General features: G+C 42.3%; 1 protein-coding gene across 8 annotated transcripts in view; it reads left to right on the top strand.

The window, feature by feature from the left end:
• Window positions 1–17785, top strand: part of ralgapa2 (Ral GTPase activating protein catalytic subunit alpha 2) — an 855222-nt gene that overhangs the window by 371516 nt on the left and 465921 nt on the right. For all 8 annotated transcript variants that reach the window (XM_072505626.1, XM_072505670.1, XM_072505634.1 and 5 more), the window contains 2 exons: window positions 4696–4879; window positions 6909–7707. In XM_072505626.1, the coding sequence (XP_072361727.1) occupies window positions 4696–4879; window positions 6909–7707 (983 nt within the window). The remainder of the gene's footprint in view (window positions 1–4695; window positions 4880–6908; window positions 7708–17785) is intronic.

Genomic DNA, 17785 nt, shown 5'->3' with positions numbered 1-17785 from the left:
CACGCCTGCCACTTAGGGGGATCCAGGACAGGGTAGTGTCCAGTGGATGGGTGGGGGAGGGGAGGGTCTCTGATATATACAAAGAACTTATGGGGGCAGAGGAGTCGCAGACCGAGGAGCTGAAGCTTAAGTGGTTGTTTACTATGCCAAAATGCTTCAATAAAATTATGTTTATCAAAAAAAAATGTGGTCCTTGCCCTGCTGTGTGTGAGGTTGTACATTGTTCCTCACTGGAGTTGAGTTGAAAAATTGCACAATGAATACCTTGAGTGGATATGCCCTCCTCTCCCACCCTTTGCCTTGTTGTGCAGCTTGTGATGCTCTGCAAGGCCCTCTGTTCATTCTTCAAATTATGCTGTATTACATGGGGAATTCCTACCACTATCCATTTCTGGGCATAGGTGATTTGTGCAGAAGCCTTGATTCAGCATGAACTCCTTCAGCACCTGCCATGCCACTCCCTATACATTTTTGCAATAGAAAGCACAAAACACTTGTAGACTTGAAGCAACAGCCAGAATTAAGCAACGAGCAATTGACTTAAGGTTGAACACATGTTCAGCCTTACAAGATTAAGGGAAGGCAGCAACTGGAGTGCTGAATTCCAAAATGGTACATCTGGCGTCATGATCTGCCGCCTCTGCCTACATCAGTGGACATTCACTGTGGACGCTACTGCCAATTAGTCATCTGGTGTGATTTGCCACTTATCCACAAAATCTTTTCTGCCTCTGTATTCGGTTTGCCTGCACTTGTTCTTCGTTTGTCAATAATCAATTTATTTAAATTATTGGAATTTCAAGACTCGAATGAGATCAGCTCGCCAACTTGGTGCACGCAATATGTACAACTTGTCCCACTAGCACAACTATCTCCAGAACACATTTTCACTTGTTGATGTGGAAAAGTCCTTATTCCCAAACAATGATCAGTTTAAATAAAGCACAAACAACGAGGAAAACCATAATAAACGTGTAATGGTGCTGAACAATTATCCTTCAAAAATACAAAAAAAAAATACATGGTACTTTCAGAAACATTTTTAATTCCTGTCAGTTGTGACAGAATCACAAGCATTGAAATGTCACCACCAAAACTCAAGACCGTTTATTAAAAAAATGAAGCAGAATAATATTCCTACTGGCAATGTTATTTATAATATGTCAGGCTGCAACTATTCATTGCCACTTAGCTTCTCATGACACACTAGTTGATTTGGAGGGAGATATGCTAAACGGCAGATGGTGAAATTTGAATTCAATAGAAGTCTGCAATTAAAAAGTGTATGATGACCACAAAACCATTGTCAATTGTCATAAAAGCCCATCTGGTTCACAAATGACTTTTAGCGAATGAAATCTGCTATCCTTACCTGTTTTGGCCTACATATGATTCCAGATCCAGAGCAATATGGTTGATTCTTAAATGCACTCTGAAATTGCCAAGGAGGCCACTCAGTTCAAGGGCAATTAGGGATGGGCAATAAATGCTGGCCCAGCCAGCCATGTTCACATTCCTTGAATAATTGTTTAAAAAAGTTATTTATTTTCTTCAAATTTATCTTTTAAATACCCTTTGAAGGGATAAGGTTGTGTTCACATTTGAAATAATGCAGAATTTATAGCTCCATTTAGAAAGCTTTAAAAAATGTGGTGTGTATTCCTAGCTTGGAGAACCCAGAGCCTACAGTTGGTGATGCCATTTGATTGGTATGAACTGACAAGATGACACGAGTCACAAAGAGCACTTAAATGTGATGAACAGGTTACATCACTAGGTGTATAGCTTTGCTTATTTAGGACCCATCTTAATTGTTTTGACCCTTAGTAAGCATGTATTAACAGATTTGGTTAATTTTGGCTGAAACTTTGCTTCCAACTGTGGAAACATCTAATAAGATCACAAAAATAAACACAAGTTATTATGACCTGCAGTGCTCTGCCCAAAAGGGTGATGGCCACAAATTTAGTAGTTTGTTTCTAAAGGAAACAGGATAAATATCTGAAAAGGAAAACTTGTGGAGCTATGGGGGGAAAAGTGAGTGGAGCTAATTGAGCGTTCAAAGAGCCAGCATGGGCACAATGCACCTTGTTTGCTATAACATTCTATAATTCAATGACATTGAAGGCTGCATCAAATGCACTCTACAGTTCTCATGATGAACTTCTATGTTCATTTCTCAGTTTCATCATTTCACAACGCCATTTTTGTTAAATTGTATTAGCTGGCACTGGATTTTTTGCTGTTTTTAAATTACTTTTGAACCATTGTGCATAATCTTACTCCTTTTTTGCTGGGAAAATTTATTTTCAATTCTGTAAGTCAGAGTTTTAATTAGTCTGAAGTGTGATAAAGTGTTAGGTGTTGTCATTTTATCTCTAAGTCAAATGTCCGTTATCTAATTTTTTTAACTGAATATGTCAATGAGTAAAAACCAGTCATACTTTCCCATTTTACTCCTAACTTGCAATGTATAGTATAGATTTGATTTATTATTGTCACATGTATTAGTATACAGGTGAAAAGTATTGTTTCTTGCATGCTATACAGACAATGCATACCGTACGTAAGGAAGGAAGGAGAGACTGCAGAATGTAATGTTACAGTCATAGCTAGGGTGTACAGAAAAGATCAGCTTAATACGAGGTAGGTCTATTCAAAGGTCTGATGGCAGCAGGGAAGAAGCTGTTCTTCAGTCGGTTGGTACGTGACCTCAAACTTTTGTGTCTTTTTCCTGACAAGAAGGTGGAGGAGAGTATTTTGAAGAAGGGTAGGGGAATTATCCCTATGTCCTGACCAATATTTTTCCCACATCAACATCTCAAAAGCAGATTGTCTGGTCATTACCACATCGTTGTTTGAGGGATGTTGCTGTACGTAACTTGGTTGCCGTGTTTTCTGCATTATAACAGTGACTACACTGTAACGCATTGGCTGTAAAGTGTTTGGAGAGCTCCATTGGTTATAAAAAACACTATATAATTGCAGACCTTTTGAATTCTCTTGTATAGAATTTTGTTTCCAGCATGCTTTTGAGCCATCTTATGGTTGTGGAAGTGTATCTTGCACAGGTTACATCAAAGAGAGCATTTGATGCTTCCAGATCAAATAGGAAAATAACTGCTTTAGCAATATTTTAATAAAATTATCCCCAATATTATTTTATCTGTGTTGTATATTGTTTTTATTAAGGCCTAGCAGTCCTCTTCACTGAAGGAGACACACAGTATTTTTACGTTTGGGTGTGAACCTCAATTGTGCAATTACTGAAAGCTAGCAGCTGCACTTTGATGGAAATTAATTTTGAAGATTAACTTACAAAAAGATTGTTAGTTCTAGCATTTGCTTTTTTAAAAGAAAGGGAACAAAGCAAAAGTAACGTGTAAGCCAGTTCCTACGTAAAATCAAGCGTTGCTAAAGTTAGTTCAAATTTTCATTTCTATAACTGCTTTTTCATGCAGACAAATTCTTTGTCTCCACCTGTTTTCCTGCTCAACTTTAGCTACTTCACATGCGTTTCATACATTTTCATTGTTATCTCTATTTCTCTGATTCTCCTTCTCACTCCCTCAAAACAAGCTTGGCCTCACCATTTTATAAGTTCACACTGTAGCAGAGAGCCTCACCTAATGGCAGTGTAAATCGAAAATTCAGGAATGCAGTATCTGTGATTTGCTGAGTGTTTTGATTGGAAAGTGATGTGTGGACCACAGTTGAATTTTTGATTTGCACTGAGAGGTGAGCAAGGCTCCCTGCTGGTAATAATCGCTTATTGTCACAAGTAGGCTTCAATGAAGTTATTATCCCATGTTATTTTCTGTATGCCTTCCAAGATGGATCAAACAATATCACACTTACAAATGCATGCCTATTCTGCATGTTTATTTCTTCTTTCTTTTTGAATTCTCAGTCCTCGAACTACAATCTTTGTGAATTTAAATAAATTAGCAACAGTTTGTATCCTCTTGCTTCCTGCATTCTCCAACTAAATGCGATAACTCTTGTTCCATTAGGCTGGTTAGACCTGAATCCCAATATTTAAAGGACAACATCACTAGGGCCCTAATGGGTATAGATTTTATGCTTTTAAACAAACTGTAATGTAACTTCAAAAAATTTTTTGTTCAAAATATTTCAGATTTTTCCATTTTCCAGCTTAGTTAAGATATTCTAATACTTAAATTCCAATGGGAAATCCAGGCTAATGTTAAAATGTATGTTTTGAGCCTAATTTTATCCACTTTCTTGAAACACTAGTGTGACTTGCCTTTTCCTGATAATGATTAGTCAATTCACCCTCTCTGTGAAGGCAAAATGGCAGTGTGTACATTTTATATAGTTCTCCACCAGCTGTCGCATTAAGAACTCTTCTCATTTTTATTTAATTAAGGATGAACTTTACATTGTTCACATGCTTGTAAAAGCAATGCCAGAGCCTCATAATTACTAGATGCAGTCTTAGCTGTGATTAGTCGCTATACTTCAGTTTTGGTTTTAATTAGCTCCTGAAGGAGCAGAACAACATGAGATTGACAGAAAAGAGAAATTGTGCTGTTTTTTCCAGTGTGCTGTTTGCTAAACGATTAATATTGAACAGCAGTGGCATGGAGCTCATAAAGTTTCCTTGATCAATCAAATCATATGGTAACTATGTGTGGGATTTGTTGTACCCATCTGTTGCCTTATGTTTTCCAGGTATTGCATTCCTGTGTTTATGGCTCTCACCTCTTCACCCAACAAAGTCAATACCTGCTGACTCTTGCTGATGTCTCCTCTACAGAATATGATCCATTTCTGACATTGGGAAATGTCAAGAATTCTGAACCTACTCGTTCATATGTCCCTCAGGATTTTGGCAGCCTTCTTACTGTCACTGAAAGTGAGTCTTTCACATTTAAAATATTTACTCCTGCACTGCACTTGGTGGTACAGCTTCTTACCAGCAGCTCTTGAGGATTCAAAGAGCCCTCTTATTCCGATTCACACAAACTCTCTTCCTGTGGGTGTTAATACATTACTGCAGTAACAATGGTTTGGCACCAACGCAGCCACAGATCTCATTTTCTTTTAACTCAAGTGATCCATGACTGTATGGCCTAGATTTTCCATTCAGCATCATTTTAATGGCAGCATTAATCTAGTTAAATTAAATGGGTTAATACTGGAAATGTAACACTGATTAGAAAATTTGGGTTTGAGTGTCTTTTATGTTTGCCAGAGTCTCTTTTTTGTTTAAATGCTGCTACATTGTATAACCAACCATAACATTTAACTGCTTATTGCTATACTGGATATATTTACAAATGACTGAATTTAAACTCTTATTTCTAACAAATCAACTGAACCTTTGACGATTACATGTGGAATCTGACAGTGTGACGGTTTACAATTCAGTGTAAATATATAAATTGACTTTGTGGCATATTCATGTCATTAAAATAGGTATTTTATTGTTACACTCACATTTTGGTGAAAATGCTGCAGAGAAGGACATGAGGAGTATCAAAACTGATACTAGACATGATTTGATTTTGGACAGTACAATCTAACAACAAAAATTATAGATTCTAGTTGCCAAACTGTGATTTTTCTGGGCAGATTAAATATTGCGAGCCCCATTGTTACCCATATATTTGTTCACTGGTGCACCCACGTAATAACATTACATTGTTAAGTTCATTTGTTTAAGTAGACCTTGGGCTGCAAGCAGCTACAAGGGCAGCAGTTTAGAACAGGATTATTATTCACAGCTGAGAATTAGCAAACAAAATAAGTTGTGTAAATCATGACTGCATGTAGCATACTCTGTCTTACCTAACTCAATTTGTGCTCCCAGATTGCAGTCAAAGATCATATTTTTTGTGAAATCCCCTGTTGGCTTTGGCTTATTCACCTCCTGCATGCCTATTGTCTGTGAAAATATACCATGAAAATCCGAAATGATTAAATTAACTATTTTGCCACCATTTAGCAAAATAATTTATTATTCTCACTACTGTACCATACAACTGCCACTTCTGTAGTGGGCTACTTATACCGAAGGGTGGCACTGTAGCACAGTGGTTAGTACTGTTGCTTCACAGCTCCAGGGTCCCAGGTTTGATTCCCGGCTTGGGTCACTGTCTGTGCGGAGTCTGCATGTTCTCCCCGTTTCTGCGTGGGTTACCTCCGGGTGCTCCGGTTTCCTCCCACAGTCCAAAGATGTGCAGGTTAGGTGGATTGGCCATGCTAAATTGCCCTTAGTGTCCAAAAAGGTTAGGTGGGGTTACTGGGTTACGGGGATAGAGTAAAGCCGTGGCCTTCGATGGGGTGCTCTTTCCAAGGGCCGGTGCAGACACGATGGGCCAAATGGCCTCCTTCTGCACTGTAAATTCTATGAACATTCGCAGCCACAGGTTTCACAGTTCTGTGTAGGCATACAAACTGGAATACCAAGTGAAGAAGCTGGTGCTGTTCTTGCTGTCTGGACCCCTCTCACATCAGGATGTCGACTCTGGGGGTAAGTTTGGGGCCAAGAAAATGACAGGACACACAGAAAGGCGAAGGAGGCTTGCATATGTATTCCCTTGAATCTTGCTGAGTCTGGATCCCTTATGGTTGCTAACCACAGCCAGATGATCCTGAGGCTGGTGTCTGACTTGTACCTGCTGGCTCCTGAGGTTTGAAGCTACATCTACATTCTTGTCCAGGAGTCAGATATCCACACTATGGGTGTTCCAGAACCATTCAGGATGACCTGATCAACCAAATGCAGGTGTAGACAGACCAGGATAGAGACTATGCATTTTAGGTGCGCTGTATCTCAAGGAAGGAAGGGAGTGAGGAAGAATATCAGACCTAATGACTTTTCAAATGGCATTGTATGGTATGCATAATTTACAATTGTTTTCTATTAACATTTGTTACAGGTAAGAAGAAAAGAAGTTTGGATTGGATCCCTCTTACAGCACGCATGGTAATGGCACACCTAATTAATCACTTGGGTCATTATCCACTCAATGGAGGTCCTGCCATACTTCACAGCCTCATCAGTGAGAACCATGACAACCCCTATGTTGAATCATCAGACCTATCTGCAGAGGTCTTCAAAAGCCCAAATTTACAACTTTTTGTACTTAACGACAGCACCCTAATTTCTTACCTTCAGATTCCTACAGAAGCAGTTATCCAAGAAAGGATCTCCAGCAATGAACCAAATGTTCCTGCCTCAGATGTGAGGGTAATTGTGCGCGATATCTCTGGGAAGTATTCTTGGGATGGTCGGATTCAATACGGCCCACCCAGCAATCAGATGACGTCTTCCAAAAACTGTAAAGCATCTTCATATTCGAATGTTAGTCTAATAGTTAATGGTCAACCTGACACACACAATCCAGACTGCAGTTCTCTTCAAAAGGAACGTGATGATCTTGATCAATTGCTTGAAGATTTAAGTAACAGCAGTCCAGAATGCCTCCCACACCCGCAGCTGGGACTCAGTGAGCCAGCACCACTACCTGTTGGAATGAATCATGACCATGAACGAAATATCATAGATGCTATAATCCGACAGAACTATCAGGAGGAGGAGTACATTCGTAGGTGGAGCAGAGATCATTGTATGAGTGTGGCCAGTCAAAAAGAATCTATTCATCATGAACCTCGGGCACCATTTTACTACTGCAGACTATTTCTTAATGACATGGGAATGAATTCTTGGGAACGAAGGTAAGCTACAAATCTACCTAAAAGTTGGCAAATTTAATATATTATCAAAGGCAATGAAAATCATTAAGAGTAATTCAGTGAAACGCCTCAAGTACAGAACTTGACTTGCTGAGAAAATACATTTTGTTGAAACCTTGTCTCGCACTCATCAAGTCATTGGCAAGAATACCAATGTCAGGGCAAACAACATATTTATGTTGTATGAGAAGAGGATACTGATTGGTTGGCAAATAGACTTTGATTGGTGAAGGTGTTGCCATGCATTAGTTGATGGTGACTGACAGTTAACTGCCAAGCATTGTTAGTAATTTAAACCAGGCAGCTTGAATCTGAATAAGCGTTGCTCTGTAGAATGTACCAGTGAATGGCTATCACTTATTTTGTTTAGCTGAAACAGCCGTAATGAGTGTACATGTTATTTCTGTCTGCAAAGGCCTGTGTGTTAATGTATGTACAAGCAAATGCACCACACTACGAGCCTGATTAACAATCTTAAACTGGATGTCAGCGTAATTTTGGTGCACTCGGGATTATTTAGCAAAAGTTGTCCAATTGCAGAATCACATCTATTATAGGACACTGTTTTACATTTTGTAAGCACGGGCTGGTTGGGTACAGTCTGTACTTTGCCTGTTGCAGTGTGGAAAGGACATGTCATTTTGTATGATTTGCCAGTCTTTGGGACGTACGGCCTACATACCTGGCATCACACTGTCAGGGAAATTCATCTACCACATTACTTATGGGATAATAACTTTTAATTCTTTTGCTCCTCTTTAAATGCGAGAGCTGAATTATTAATTGAATCACCATGGTTCAAAATATTTTAAAGGGAATATGAAGGCAAAATAAATTTGTAAACAAAGTTTAAAGGGGCCTATCTGAGAGAGGTAAATTTGGGAGGGAGAGGAGTTACTAAGCTGATGGGCAAATGAGGATGTCCTCTGATATGCTGGTGGAAATATAGTTTGAAGATCCAAGTCCAAATTCTAAGTTTCTCTCATTTTAAGAGGTTTTATTTTCTGCTTTGAAAGTAGGGGCAATGTTTAAAATCAATTATATAATGAGTCTTGCGCACCTGCACACTTTGTTGAGATGTGCCCATTGGATTATGAGATGTATTGTTTACAGGCAAACTAAAGGTATATAACGTAACCACCTCACACTGGTTTTCTTTATTGCAATTACAAGGTTCTCCCTTGAATCTTTTCCCTATGTGGTTGATGTTCTGTCACTAGAAAACTGAAAAATAATTTATTTTATTAAGAGCTTTTAGCGGAGGCTTAAGGCCAATGCACACATAACAACCTGCTCTGAAAACTCTGCTTACGTTTTGAAGGCTGTGGCAAATTGTACCACAGCAGCTGAGACCATCAGCAACATCCTAAATAAAACAACCCACAACATTCTTAAAAATCAATTTTCTCTATCTCCCTGCCGACAGGTCCTTTACAAAAAGCTAATTCCACGATCCGCATCTTCGCTAAAAGCTAATTAATTCTTGCTTTCGCTATATCCTATCTGTGTTAAGCTTAATGGAAAATCATCTGTCAATTTTTTCTTTTTTTAATTTAGAGTACCCAATTCTTTTTTTCTAATCGAGGGGAAATTTAGCATGTCCAATCCACCTACCCTGCACATCTTTTTTCTGTTGTGAGGGTGAGACCCACGTATACAAGGGGAGAATATGCAAACTCCACACAGACAGACCCAGGTTCTCGCCGCCATGAGGCAGCTGTGCTAGCCACTGTGCTGCCCCATCTACCATCTTTTTTTTTGATGCATTGTTTTTTTAATATAAATTTAGAGTATCCAATTCACTTTTTTCCAATTAAGGGGCAATTTAGCATGTTCAATCCACCCACCTTGCACATCTTTGGGTTGTGGAGGCGAAACCCAAGCAAACACGGGGAGAATGTGCAAACTCCACACGGACAGTGACCTAGAGCCGGGATCGAACCTGCAACCTCAGCGCCGTGAGACTGCAGTGCTACCACTGCGCCACCGTGCTGCCCTATTGATGCATTGTTTACTGACAAACTGAAAAACAAACGTGGGCAGGAAGATTACCTCGGGCCACCTTCAGTGGCAGAGGTAATTAGAGCTATATAGGCCATTCAGGGGTTAAATCCAGAAGCATGTTTTCACAGTAAGGTTTGTGAAAATCTGGAATTCTCTCCTCCAGAATACTGCGGGTGCTCCGTGGATGCTGGGGCAATTGCAATTTGCAGGATTGTGATTGATGGATTTTTAGTAGATAATGATATCAAGATCTATGGATCAAATGCCTATCAATGGAATTGAGATATAGATCACCCTGGATCTAATTGAATAATGCAAAAGACTTGAGAGGACATGTAACACTCCACACTGAGATTGTTTTGCGCCGATACCTGTTTCTACATGTAGCTTTTTATGTATTTCCATTTTTTTTCTATCTCTTCTGCTCACTCCTTAATTCTCCCAATTTCCCCTTCTATGATTTACTTTTGTTTGGTTGGTTGTTTGGCACGGTGTGATGGAGAAATGTGCCACCAGTGGCAACAGGTTGCATTTTTGCTGGGTTTATGGGAATAATATGCCCTCTGAATTAGCCAAAATCTAACGGTAAGGGAACATCTAGGTAACGGTGACCATAACATGATTTAATTAAATATTAGGTTGGATAGAAGAGGGGCAAGTCACAAATTCAGGTTTTAGAATTGGGCAACACAGGCTTTGACGGGGTGAGAAAATAATATGCTCCCTGTTGCAAACACCTTTTCACACCATCAGACTTTCATTGTGTCGTTTTCCCCATAATTTTCCAACTATCCGTTTTTCTTTATTCTTATTTCTTTGACCAGTTCTTCTTCTTTGAACTTTCTGCTCAATACCCATATTATCTCTCCCCGCCCCCCCCTTACTTTTACTGTTACCCATGTAGCCACTCCCTAGTTCACAGTACCATGGAAGCATCAGTTTTCCTCCTCTATTCCAATCTGTTTTCTTCAGCAAGATTTTATTTGCTTTCATAATTAATCTTCTGAAATCAGATTACAATGAGGAAAGAAAGTCGCACTATCTCTGAAAAATGTTGTCTCGTATGTAAGCGATCAGCAACTCCCACTGCCCATCTGTAGCTTTACAAATTAATATTTCTTCCCAGTCTACTGTGGACAATTTCTGTCTCACCCCGTCAAAGCCTGTGTTGCCCAATTCTAAAACCTGAATTTGTAACTTGCCCCTCTTCTATCCAACCTAATATTTAATTAAATCATGCTATGGTCACCGTTACCTAGATGTTCCCTTACCGTTAGATTTTGGCTAATTCAGTCTCATTACTCAACATTAAGTCCATTATGGCCAGTTCTCTCGGTTCACGAACATAAACAGCAAAAAGAACAAAATGGTCTGGAAAACCACGTCCAACAATCTGCTGTGAAAACTCTGCTTACATTTTTCAGCTGTGACAAATTCCACCATAACAGCTGAGACAATCCACAATATGCTCAAGAAATGTGTTGCTTTTGAGCTTATTTGCACCTTCCAAGTCTATGTTAAAGTTTCCAATTTTAATTCCAATTTTAATCGCTCCGTTGTTACAATATGCTCAGATTTCTTTGTGTATCATAGTACTTTATGACCATCATACCTGCAGATATGAATACTACCAGATGGTGTGCAGACTGTTCTAGCCTGTCACGGAAAAAACTAGCCAAAACTTCGAGGTTTCGCAAAGGTCTTTTATTATAACACGAAGTTCGTGGGGGGAGTTAGAGTGACCACCGTCCTTCTAATTGTCCCCCCCTTACAAGAGTATAGCAGTACTTTATATGGTTTAATAAGCAATATTATGGAAAAATGAGGCATTCCTTTGATAAGCCCAGACACAGACAAGCGAGCAGTGTTAAACAACAGGCCTTGAATTCCCAGCCTAAGGACAATAATAATCGTCTACTCTCAGCAAAATGTGCAGCTGTGCACTTGTTTACATAGTCTGGCCTTCTGCCTATTACATGCAGAACTTCTTGACTGAAATAAAGCTAATATATCCATCATGCTTTGCCAAGTGCCCATTGCCATGAAATATAGTCAAGCAGCCAGTTAAGAAGGAATACAGGGTATTAAGGCAACTAATCCACCAACTAAAGTTCCTTCTACATAGCCTAAACGCCAAATCTTTTCCTGAACAACTATTGCTATCTTCAGCTTGCCATGAGCAATGCTCAGGTAGACCAGTGGATATGTAAAGCATTTATAACATCTATGTATTTTTTATAATACTGTACTAAAAATTAGAGAAATTTCACAGCGTGTTTAATGTACTTAGTCACAGTGAGCAACAGTGTGATTTTGCAACAGTCGTGTCAGGGAGATGTACAAATGTTTGAGTGCACTGTAATTTGAAGATGACACCGAGCACTTGTTACATTTTTCTGTAATGTAGTCCGTGCGAGAAATGGAGAGATGAAAATTGGTCAGTTTATTGAAAAGAGATATCAAGGCCATTTTGTAAAACCCTGCCTCAAGTTATTATTCAACTTTGATGACCAGTAAAACTGTAAGGCAAGTAATTAGGACTCCCATTGCGACAGACATCACGGCTTGACATGTAACAGCAGCAAATGTCTTTTGTTTTTACATCTCTCCTCGTCCTCTCTGCCACTTTGATTATTTCAACCTGAACTTATTCTCACCTTGAATCGTAGAATGTTATCACACACAAGGAAATCATCCTGTTTATTGTGCATGTAATGATTCTCTGAATTTGTTCTCCACTTAGTCCCATTCACCTTTGCCAATGTCCTCTTAAATTTTTCTTTTTCAGTTGTTTATCCAGACACGATAATCTAGCTGCAACCTAACCAATGATTAATATAGGCTTAGCAAGGCCTCTTGCTTTTGCATTCTATATATCACTGTTTATAAAATTCAAATCTCGTCTAATATTTTTTTCCCCAGTATTTCCTTCCATTGGCAAAGATGTGTGTATCTGAATTCCCTAAGTCATTCTGCTCCTCTACTCCTTTTAAAGTTTTATTATTTAAAATTAATACATCTTCATCAATTCACATTCCTTTTAAATTTAATTCGATATAATTTGATATTGATTCCCCAGTTTAATTGCTGCCTATATTCTCCTAACGTTGTTTGCAGTCCATTTCACCATTAACCAAACTTCTTCTTTTGGGTTGCTTGCAAATCATCTCTTTTGCATATGTGGTAGTATTACAATCCCGGGGAACCCACTATTTTGTTCTGAAATCAGACTAGACCAGTACCTTTTTTTTTAAAAAGTAGAAGAAATCTGAAACCTCGGGTGGAATTCTCCGTCGGCCGAAGCCGGAATCGGGAAATGCGATTGGGCGTAGAATCAGTTTCACGTCAAATCGCAATTCTGCGTCGCCTCGACAGCGATGTCAGTGCTTTCCAGAACACACATGCAGTAAACATTGTTGGCATATCATTAGTAGGCCTGATCCGGTATTCTCTGGGACCTCCACGATTCTCTGCCTCTATTGGGGTTGATTCCCGATGGCAAGGTTCACTTGTGCTTTTGAAAGTCGTGAAACTGGCATCATGGCTGATGAGGGAGAGAGAGCAGTTAGGACACGGAAATACGCGACCGTGGGCTGCCAGTCCTGACAATGGCTGGGGTGATGGGGGATTTGGCAGTGTGGCCAGGTGATTCCACACGGGACTCGGGTGGTGCCCAGGCACGGACTGCCATTGCCGCAGCCTACAAGGCAGCCATCTTACTACACACTCCACTGGCCACCCACCTTGGCCCCTTTCTCTGCAGTGACACCGGCCGTGGAGGTGCCCCCACCCTCCACCCTATCCTCCGCCATACCGACCATCACCTGCCGGTGGGGTAACGCCCACTGTAGCCCCTGCAGGGGCACCGGACGGGGGCCGCAGAGTGTACCACTGGCAAGGGCAATGCCTTTCATCCGTAACCCTGGCAGCATATCCAGAGCCAGGGGCCCCCAAGGTTCCAGCCAATGATGGGGCAGAGAGGAGGAGGAGGTGCATGCGGGTGCAGAGCCCGCAGTGCCAACCGGGGCCGCCATGTAGCCCATTGGACCTGGTTGGGCATGGGGGTATGCACCATGCCAACATGTCGGCCTTTCACCCCCTGCAGACAATGGATATTGGAAATCAAGCAGCAATGGAGGCCTTCCTGCTGGTCGTCACAGCCCCAGGGGATGCCCTGCGGCTGTACAAGCTGGAGCTGCTCGAGGAGGAGGAGGAAGCTGCAGCAGTGGAGCGTGCAGCAGTGTAACAGGAGTCAGCCGCTGGAAATGGACAGCTGGCCGCCCAACAAGCCAAGGTGGAGGAGGACATAGTGCAAAGGAGGCACTGCATGACCGTCATTCGAGGACCTGCCGGTCCAGGCATGCCGTCAAACACTTCGGCTGAGCAGGGGGACAGTACAGTATATCTGCCAGATTATGACGCACCTGGCACAACGAGGAAATGGGGAGGACGCTCCTGGTGTCTATAAAGGTGACGGTCGCCCTGAACATTTACGCCATGGGCTCCTTCCAGACGCCTGGTGGGGACCTGTCCGGTATCTCTGAGCCTGGTGCAGAGGTTTATCTGTGCCATCATGGAGGCCCTATATGCCCAGTTGGTACAATACATTCATTTCAATGTGGACAGAGCCCAGCAGAATGCCAAGGCAGCGGAATCCGGCACCATTGGTGACATGCCCGGGTCCAGGGGTGGGCGAGTGGAGAACTGGCCAGGGGCACTGCATCAACACCCACTTTTCCCATTCCCGGTCACTCCATCCCCCATAATACATACCTATGGGGGTGTGAGCCCTGGGTCTGGCCCATGGGATGGAGGATAATGACAACCCGCTCTGCAATGAGAGCTGGAGATACGCATCATTCGATAATGTCGAACTCCTGCCCACGGTAGCACTTTCCACCATCCACCTGGGCAATTAGTGCATGCAAGCTGGCCATTCCATCACTCGGTCTCATCGGATCCCTGGGATGGCGGAGGTTGGGGGAATGGGGGGGAGAACACACACGCTGTGAATGGGCTGGGTTCCCCAGCCTCCTTCTCTCTTTCCCCCCCCCCCCCCCAAAAAAAACTCTCTGGCCAGCCCACCCCTTCTGACAGAGCACCGAGGCAGGTTGTAACCGTGTGAACATGAGTCATGTTCTAGCCCCTAGGACTATACTGTGCTCTGCATCCATGCCAACTTAGCTGTTGTCCAACTTTCCGGCCTTACGTACCTAATGCTACGTCTAGGTCGGTCCGCAGACGGTACATTAGGAGTGGAGGGGGCCTGCTGTGATTCCCGCCCAATGACCTGGGTCCCCGTTGGTGGCCGTGTTCTGGGGTGATGATGAAATCTACCCGTGGTTAAGTGTCGTCTTGTGTACACCTAACTAAGTAGAAATTTGCACTACACGTCTCTGATGCGAAATGAAATCTTTATTGGGTGTCTATTGATTCTAATTGTGAGTTTGAAATCTTCTTGTGGTTACAAATCAAATGTTCTCAAGAAAGCCCCTGCAGAAGGCTTTACCGAGATAATTAAACTTAGTAGCTTACAAATGAATTGAACTTTGAAATTACAGTAATGGTTTCTTGCTCAAAGCAAAACAACTTGCGCAGACTTAGAGTTAGAGTAGAAATACGAAATGCAGATAGGAGATAGTCAAGCATATAGTACAGAGTGATTCCGGAATAGAAAATGGTTGCCCGGACCTCTACTTTTTAAGGAATTTGTTATCAATCTGTTCCTACCCCTGTAACATGCTGGTTGGTTTGAGTGAGTTTCCAATACATTTGATTCGATGATTGGGTTGTCAGTCTTCAATGTGCAACATTATCTTGTTGAACTTTAAAGTTAATATAAATGTTGCATGTGGAATTCTTAAATGCGTATTGGAATGCAAGCTGCTCTTATCATTAAACTGGTATGTGCTGAAATCTGCAATTCCTTTCTTTTGAACAACGGAGAGTTCATATTAACTATAATGTCAATTTGACCTTCAGTAGAAATGTTGCATTTGCTTCTGGTTCAACTGCAAATGTTTCAAATGCTATGCTTTTATTTCTGCAAGCTGTGTGTTTCTGCAAACTGAGGTTATGTTTGATAATTTTTGCAGTGCTATGATGGGATCCATTTCATAATGAATTTTGAACTGGGCTTTAATATTTATAACAAAATGGCTAATCAATGATCCTTTAACCTATCAGAAACAGCAGATTTCCTCCAGGTGACCATGCCTGGATGGGCCCGCCTGATGCCCAGATATCCCAGGAGGTGTGGTGACGCCCTGTTCTGTCTTTCTGCCCACCAGATGGGACAGGAATGGGGGAATCCGAGGTGCTGCGATATTCTGGCACTTCCCCTACAGGAGTCACACGGTGGTGCCTCCCTCGTGGTGCACCATGGCCCCTGGGCTACTCCATGGGACGGGGAATGAACGGAGCTATCCCCTGAGGCTCCCCCGCCACCTGACGATGCCGGTCCTGGAGGCCCGTTCCCGTCTCGCCTAAGGTCTGCATATTCCATGGAGCACAGGGAGTGGACCAACTCCGTCTGGAACTGCGCCACATCACCCTGACTGTGTCACCACCTTCTGGATCTGTGCCACATCAGCCAGTGACTGTATTGTCTTGCTCTGGGACTGGGCCACCACCTTCTGCATCTGTGACTCGTTGGCCAGCGCCTGTGCAATGCCGCCAACACTCTCAGCCATGGTCCGTTGTGACTGGACCACGTTCAGGAACGTCGCTGCAATGTCCTGGTGGCTCTGGCACAAGGCTGCCTTCTTCTCCACCTTGTCCAGGAGGGTCACGGACTTGGCGTCGGTGAATCGTGTGGCAGTTCTCCTTGCTGCCAACTTGCTGGCTAGGATGGTGCGTGTGTGTTTCCGTCCGCGTGTGTCTGTGTGTGTGTCCGCCTGTCCGCAAACCCGGCGGATCGGATTCGAAGTCAACATTAGTTGAGCATGGAGTAGCAGGCAAACCGCAGCCGCTTATAAATTGCTCATCATGCGGCCGGTGCAACTAAGACGGATCTTACACATTGGCTCAGCAGTCTGCTAACTGTATAGGTAATCCAACTCAGTCCCCAGTCAACAGCAGCGCACAACTAACTCAAGTTCCACGGGTACCTAAAATGTCACATACCTGCAGGACTCCCTCAACTCAGTCTGGATGGCATAGATCCACCAACGCTGTCCCCAAATAAGAGAAATAGCTGCAGAAATTGCACATTTGCTTAATCTCAGCTTCTGGATTAGCCTCTCTTCAGCTTGCTTGTACTGCACCACTGGACCCATGAGCTTCTGAGCTCTGGTTCAGCCAGAAGTTTTGGTTTCCAATTCTTGGTTTCCCATGTTAGATTCCTTAGCAACGCCAAGGGTCCCTTGTTCAGTTTCTCATTGTTCAGTTTGGGTCTGTCTCAAAAAATGCCAATTTTGACCACTTGTTGCACAAGTCCAAAAACCATGTTAACTATTCTTCTCAGATTTTTCATCATTTACTCACTTTTTGTCCATGCCATCATGTTCCCTTTTATACACCATGGCTTCATTTTATCAATAAGCCAACTGTGCCCAGTGTAGTAATAGGATAGCATAAACCATTCCCTGTTCGCCACGGTACCACAGTGGGTAGCATGGTTGCTTCACTGCGGCAGGGACCCGGGTTTGATTCCCGGCTTGGGTCACTGTCTGTGCGGAGTCTGCATGTTCTCCCCGTGTCTACGTGGGATTCCTCCGGGTGCTCTGGTTTCTTCCCACAAGTCCCGAAAGATGTGCTTTTTAGGTGAATTGGACATTCTGAATTCTCCCTCAGTGTACCCGAACTGGCGCCGGAATGTGGGGACTAGGGGCTTTTCACAGTAACTTCATTGCAGTGTTAATGTAAGCCTACTTGTGACACTAATAAAGATTATTATTATTATGTGACACACTCAGTTTGCCACTTTTGTCCATGTTATTAATGTGAAGCCTCCAAAATGCTGCTGACTTGCAGCTGGAATTCTTGCACCTAATATTTGCCCAATGATGGACTGTGCCAACGTCTCCTGTGTACTCCGTTAGTTCAGACTTCACGA

This window comes from Scyliorhinus torazame, chromosome 1 (assembly GCF_047496885.1).
Source record: "Scyliorhinus torazame isolate Kashiwa2021f chromosome 1, sScyTor2.1, whole genome shotgun sequence".
NCBI lineage: Eukaryota > Metazoa > Chordata > Chondrichthyes > Carcharhiniformes > Scyliorhinidae > Scyliorhinus > Scyliorhinus torazame.
This window is presented reverse-complemented; position numbering and strand designations above follow the sequence as displayed.